This window comes from Rhincodon typus, chromosome 19 (assembly GCF_021869965.1).
Source record: "Rhincodon typus isolate 14 chromosome 19, sRhiTyp1.1, whole genome shotgun sequence".
In the NCBI taxonomy this organism is placed as follows: Eukaryota; Metazoa; Chordata; class Chondrichthyes; order Orectolobiformes; family Rhincodontidae; genus Rhincodon; species Rhincodon typus.
The window spans coordinates 24,676,917-24,683,312 of NC_063350.1; the positions used below are offsets into that span (position 1 = coordinate 24,676,917).

Here is a 6,396-nt window from a genome sequence, read left to right on the forward strand (position 1 = left end):
TAATATAGAAAGTAAGTCTGACATTTTAACAGAATACATCTATAAAAATATTATACCGCATACAGCTCATAACAATTTGTAAGTATTGCAAAATAAAATTTATTCAGGGACTCCAACACAAAAATGTCAGTATTCACTATATTTTAAACATGATTTGAAGCTATGTTTCCTGAGAATTTGCTCTGCAGTATTTGCATGATTTTAAATAAGATATTAAAAGTGACACAAGGTATGTGTTATCTACATTTGGAATAAAAAGAGTGTCAAATCTTTTGCTAAATGCTTGAAAATGTCATGATATCTTACTATTCTATATTGCAGCTTTACTTTTTTTTGCATTGAAATTATATTTCAATGCTTATCACAATACATAACCCAGTTACTGTAATGGTCTACATTTCTTGTTTGCAGAACAAAATAGTTCTTTCAATAGAGTGCACAATATCCTTCCATTGTCAGAACTGCCACACCTTCAAACTAAAGTCAATGTTCTATTCTGTTTACATCAAAATTATACATATGGGGTACATGGATATTGAAAGCTCAGACAATACCTGCTGTCAAACTTCACATAGTATCATAGTTGTATTGTTATTAATTTCACATTTGGTCACTGCTTGACAAATAGTTTTTTTTTACAGGTTTTAAGAAACAACTTTCAGTTAAGGAGAATAAGCAGCAGTAAAATTTGGACATGATTCTTCAACCATAACATGCAAACCATGATACTTTTTTTGCAAATAATCAGAGAACGAACAAAAGTTTGGTATTTCCACATTTAAACCCAAGATAGCATTCAGTTACCGGTGTGCAGCCATTCATGTTCGAGTGATGTAATCTTCAGCACACCCATTTTCACTTCTTTTTGACAACCATAAGACCATTTACTGTAAAAGGCAAGAACAAGAAAACCTGACCATCCCACTCAACCAAAGTTGGAATGTTGCATCAATACCTTTTTACAACTCCTTTGAAGACACATTTGTGGATACAGGCCTTCTGCACACTATTATGATGCATCATGGTCAGTGTTGGGTGACCCCTGCAGTGCACCATTATTCTACATTGGCTTGAACCCTTTTGGAAGGGTAAACTTATTCCATGCACCTAGCTCTGCTTGTATGCGACTACACAGTAGTTTCATATTCCAGTACTTCATGTGTGAAGCTAAGGTTTCTGTACTGGAGACGCGGAGTGGCAGGTGAGGTGTATTCCAAGGCCAGGATGGTTTTGCGCAGCCTCCTGTCAATAAAGTGCGCATCCCATGCAGGATACCGTTTTCTGGGTAAGTCAATCCTGATAACAGGCCCTTCTGTTCGCAGTGTACGTGACACTGGTGTTGGTGGCACACTGGGCCTTACCTGGAATACAGGAATGCAACTGTCTCGATCAGCTGGCACTTGCTCGCCAACTGTAGTCCGACACTGGGTCATTGCTCGGGGTGGAACTGTTATAACCTGTGCAGGTATGTGTGTAGCAGTGTCTTGTTCTCCACCAATGCACCCTCCTTGTGACCCAAACATTGGTCCATTTGGGTGCAAAGCACCATAATATATAAACATGAAGAATATTCCAAGAGCAAAACTACTGAACACTACACAAACTATTATTAAGGCTTCAAAGTCTGTTGTACGGGAATCTCTGTACAAGTACCACAGCACAGTCAAAGCAGCATTTTCACAAAACGTAATGAAGTAGTAGATGAGCATCCGACACCGAGTTCTCCCTTCCTTTACATTAAACCAACAAAAAATGTAGATAATTCCAACAACCATATTATAAATGATCTCCTCCCACTTGGACATACAGAAGTCTGTTTCCCCATGAATGATCCAGAAGGTCATGATGCACCAGTGACTCACAATAAAGATTCCAAAATATAATTGGAAAACGGAGGCAAACAAGGAAAATGCAATTACTCGAGCAGCAATGGTGAAGAGGTGCCAAAGAATCTGTGTGACAGCAGCCTTGTAAGACATAGGCATTTTGTCATCTCTGGAGTCACGGAGAACCTTCTGGTAGGAAGCAATCATCCAAGCAAGGGACAGGAGTGATGCTGCTGCAGACAAACCTAGATAAAATAATAAATAGTTAAAAGATGCGATGACTTGTTTCAATTATGAATTAGCATTTCCAACATAATACCAATAATCAACATTAGAAAAGCAGAAATAGCAGTTTAGAAAGCATATATTGACAATAGTTGAGGGAGAAGTTTTAATGTGTTTGCATGATATTTCACTACTTTATTCCAAATAGTTAAGCTGACCATTTAAGTAGGGACAGAGGTTTGTCATTTATGCGTGTTATGCTTTTGTGCTCTATTAACCTCCAATTAATTTTTCTAACTTATCCATAGTGCTTTCTCAGATTTCAGGTGTGGGAAGATACCTTGAACTGAATGAATACTTTCCAGGAAAAGGTTTTCATGAGAAGAACATGACTAATACTTTTAATCCTGTTTGCTGCTTGACAAGGTGATAGCACGGTGAAACTTGTTGCTCTGTAAGCTGTCACAGCTCCTGTTTCGACTGAGACCCAGTACCACTTCCTTTGAATCTACCAAGTGAGCCTCTCAAATAAAAACACAGACTACAAGATAACAAATCATTTCTTCTGTTCCACATAATGCTTAAGATAACAAAAATACATGAACTTACAGAACGTTGACTTATAGTTTTTAAATCAATGAACATCACTGTGAACAGCAAAACATTTTCTCCGTAGGCAATATTTTATGGGTTTATAAACAGAAATGGGTAAGTGAATATCATCAATACCAACAGTTCTCTACTATAGTCAGAGTCTTGAAAATAGTTGTACGGTTTCCATGCCAACCTGGACATTAGCATTTTCTCTGGACTGTCAGTCACTTGACTTCTTAGTGAAAGATCAGTTTGGCTGAAAAATCACAAAACCAGTTGTAAACAACCAGCTTTCTTCCTCTGGTTTTTCTTTAGTTTTAGTCGTAAAGATTATTCAATTATGTTTTATTAGTCTTTTATCTACAGCATGACAACTGTTCTGTGATAAGCTTGTCTCAGATTGTGTGGATGTACTAAGCAATATTTATGTTTGTCAGAAATAAGCTGCCAAAGGCTTAACACTGTCGTTTCTAGTCATCAATCAGTGGATTATATTACCGTAAATAGCCATGGCAGGTTGTCAATTAGTCCAACGAAAGTACCAATTGAGGCAATCGTCACCCACCATCTGGATATTTCCAGATGACAGACAGGCCCCTCTGAGGCTGATACCTAGGCGATGGATATAGGTGCCTTGTAAAAGGTGGCTGAGGGGTTGCCAGTGATATCTCCTTTAAATCTTTACCATCACCAACCAGCAGCATTCTCTCCCCCATCCCACCCACCGCCGGCAGCCATTATGATGTGTCACAGTGTTTTCTTCGAATCTCTACTGTTTGTAACAAAAAAAGCCATTCGGCCCAACACATCCACACCAACCCTCTGAAGAGCATCCGACCTAGACACATCCCCTTAACTTGCATTTCCCATGGCTAATGCACCTAACCTACACATCCCTGGACACTATTGGCAATTTAGCATGGCCAATCCACCTAAACTGCACATCTTTTGACTGTGGGAGGAAACCGGAGCACGTGGAGGAAACCCATGCAGACACGGGGAGAATGTGCAAACTCCACACAACAGAAATCATCCGAGGGTGGAATTGAACCCAGGTCCCTGGCACTGTGAGGCAGCAGTGCTAGTCACTGAGCCACCGTGCCACCCTATTCCAGTACAATAGCTGTGGCCACATTTTATTTTTAAACACTTGAAGGGCCTTCTGACAGTGCCTCCATTTTGAAACACCCTCGTCAGCCCTCCAAATATGTTAGCAGTGCCTACCTCTGACAGTGAGGTTGTTAATTCTCCAGTGCTGGACAGCCTCCTATTGGTTCTCCACCCTTGGTAATAGGCTGCCATTTTAGTTGGATGAAGTTACTTTATTGGCTTCCCAGCCTGTAATTCATCCTGGGTCAGGACTCTGGAACCAAATTCCTGCCCCTCATGTCCAAAGACTCTTAAGGGGCGATTTAAGCCATGTTCAACCAGTGAAAAACAAGCAAACAGTCAGTTAAAATTGCTGGAGAGACACACTTGCCAACATCTCCTTCCTTTTCTATCATTTCCAATTTTAACCTGATTCTGTGAGGGAGGGGGCAATGCCTGTTTGAATGTGCAGGCTGAGCCATAATTGCAATATTGTTTAAAGTTCACCTGCTATTGTAACCAATGGCCTGAACGTGGAAACATTAGGTTAAAATAGAAAGAAGGACAGGGCAATTCCGGCCCGAACAGGTTAAATTTTAACTATTAAACATAAAACAAACCTTTGCCAGGTCTTGGAATTCTCCTTTAAATATGCAAGTTTAAGCCTTACTTGCCCTAGGCTCTCCCTCTTTAGCAGTGGAGTCCCCCCTGAAAATCCCATCACCAGGGGTCACACACTGTCCGTTCATGTGGTTCCCAGTTCTAGCTGCTCCCTCACATCTACTGGCTTCCTCCCAATTTCCAACTGGCAACTGAGTGAGAGTATGCATGCATGCACGCACACACTCTGCCCCCTCAGAATTAAAAATCACCCATCTTTCATGTGGCCAAGGGCAGGAAGCTTTGCTACTCCTCTTTCCTCTAGTCATCCGGAGTTAAAGTTAGGACTTTCCTGAATATGAACTGAATATGAATTGTAGAGGTCATGCTATTGTCAAGAAAACACCAGCAACTCATATCATCTTCAAAGAGAAATATATCAGGGGTAGGAGGAGGCATGCTCACAATTTCACTAGGCTAATAATCAAGATTTAAAAACAAAATGCTGATGAAACTCATAGGTCTGGCAGTATTTGGGGAGAGGGAAACTGAGTTAACATTTTATGTCCAGAATGACTGACTCTTCTTTGGGCAAATCATAATCCCAAAGCCCAGGTTACTGCTCTTAGTGTGTTATATCTCACAGAGTGTGCCTTTAAGAGATAGGAGAATGATATCATCATTGTATTACATCAGGTGACTTACAGGTATAAAGACCTGAAACTTCATCTTATCACCTATCATATGACACTCAACTGGAAGCATGTTCCTCTGTTGTAAACTTATAGCTTAATTCTCGCCCAAATACTGAGTAATGAAACATTTGTGTGTATGAGCTAATTACAATAAATATCTTGCTGAATTCTTCAATATCACCATCTTCACGCCCATCTTATGTTGTGGGACATAAGATAAGCATTGTCACATCAGATAAAACACCCTGTTGAAGGCAAGCTCACAACGCTGGGAACAATTCAACTTATGATATTTAAACTCAATTTTTTTTAAAATTGGAGTTGATGGCTAGTTGCAGTAATGGGGATTATGAAACTGTCACTCTGTTCACTAATGGCCTTTAGGGAAGGAAATTTGTCATCCTTACTCAGTTTGCCTGTGACTCTAGCCATCATTGTGCTTGACATTTAACTGTTACAAGGCCGGTTAAGGATAGGTAACAGATTCTCAGCTTGCCACCATCACCCACATTCCATGAATAAATAGGACACACATACATATTGCAGTGGTTAGTAGATTTGTCATAACAGTTGGAAAAGTGAAAGGGGGGGGAGTTACTTGGAAGGTGCAGAAAGACAGCAGCTGTTTATATGTCACAGAGCTGGGAATCAATACTATATCACCAAGAGTAAAGTGGATGCTCAGTACATTATGTGGAGAGAGAACAACCAGATAGTGGATATATTTCATATTTGTTATTGACTGCTGTCTTTAGTTGTGAATGTGTCAGTTTGGTTCATTTGGTTGCACTCTTCTCTATGTCTTTGAAGGTGAAACATGTTGGAATTAGCCAGATAATTGTCTATAGACTTAAAAAAAAGTTTAAAAACATTCATAACAGTTTGTATTATATAGTTTCAAACAGTAAAAAATTACAAACCAACATTTATTCTAAGATTATATATAATGAACACAGGAAATATGAATAAACAAAAAAAAAACCATGGTTTTCTGAGCTTGAAATAGACTGGGATAGAGTCAACAACTAGGAATCAGAGATAGTAGGAACTGCAGATGCTGGAAAATTTGAGATAACAAGGTGTAGAGCTGGATGAACACAGCAGGCCAAGCAGCATCAGAGGAGCAGGAAGGCTGACATTTCGGGCCGAGACCCTTCATCAGAAATGGGGGAGGGGAAGGAGGTTCTGAAATAAACAGGGAGAGAGTGGGAGGCGGATAGAAGATGGATAGAGGAGAAGATAGGTGGCGAGGAAACAGACAGGTCAAAGAGGCGGGGATGGAGCCAGTAAAGGTGAGTGTAGGTGGGGAGTTAGGGAGGGGATAGGTCAGTCCAGGGAGGACGGACAGGTCAAGGGGGCGGGATGAG

General features: G+C 40.2%; 1 protein-coding gene across 1 annotated transcript in view; it reads right to left on the reverse strand.

Moving 5' to 3' along the window:
- Positions 1-1,029: 1,029 nt before the first annotated feature.
- LOC109917429 (XK-related protein 7-like) overlaps positions 1,030-6,396 on the reverse strand; it is a 197,450-nt gene continuing 192,083 nt past the window's right edge. Inside the window, exon 3 of the mRNA XM_048608355.1 lies at positions 1,030-2,071. Coding sequence (XP_048464312.1) covers positions 1,128-2,071 — 944 coding nt within the window. The 3' untranslated portion in view covers positions 1,030-1,127. The remainder of the gene's footprint in view (positions 2,072-6,396) is intronic.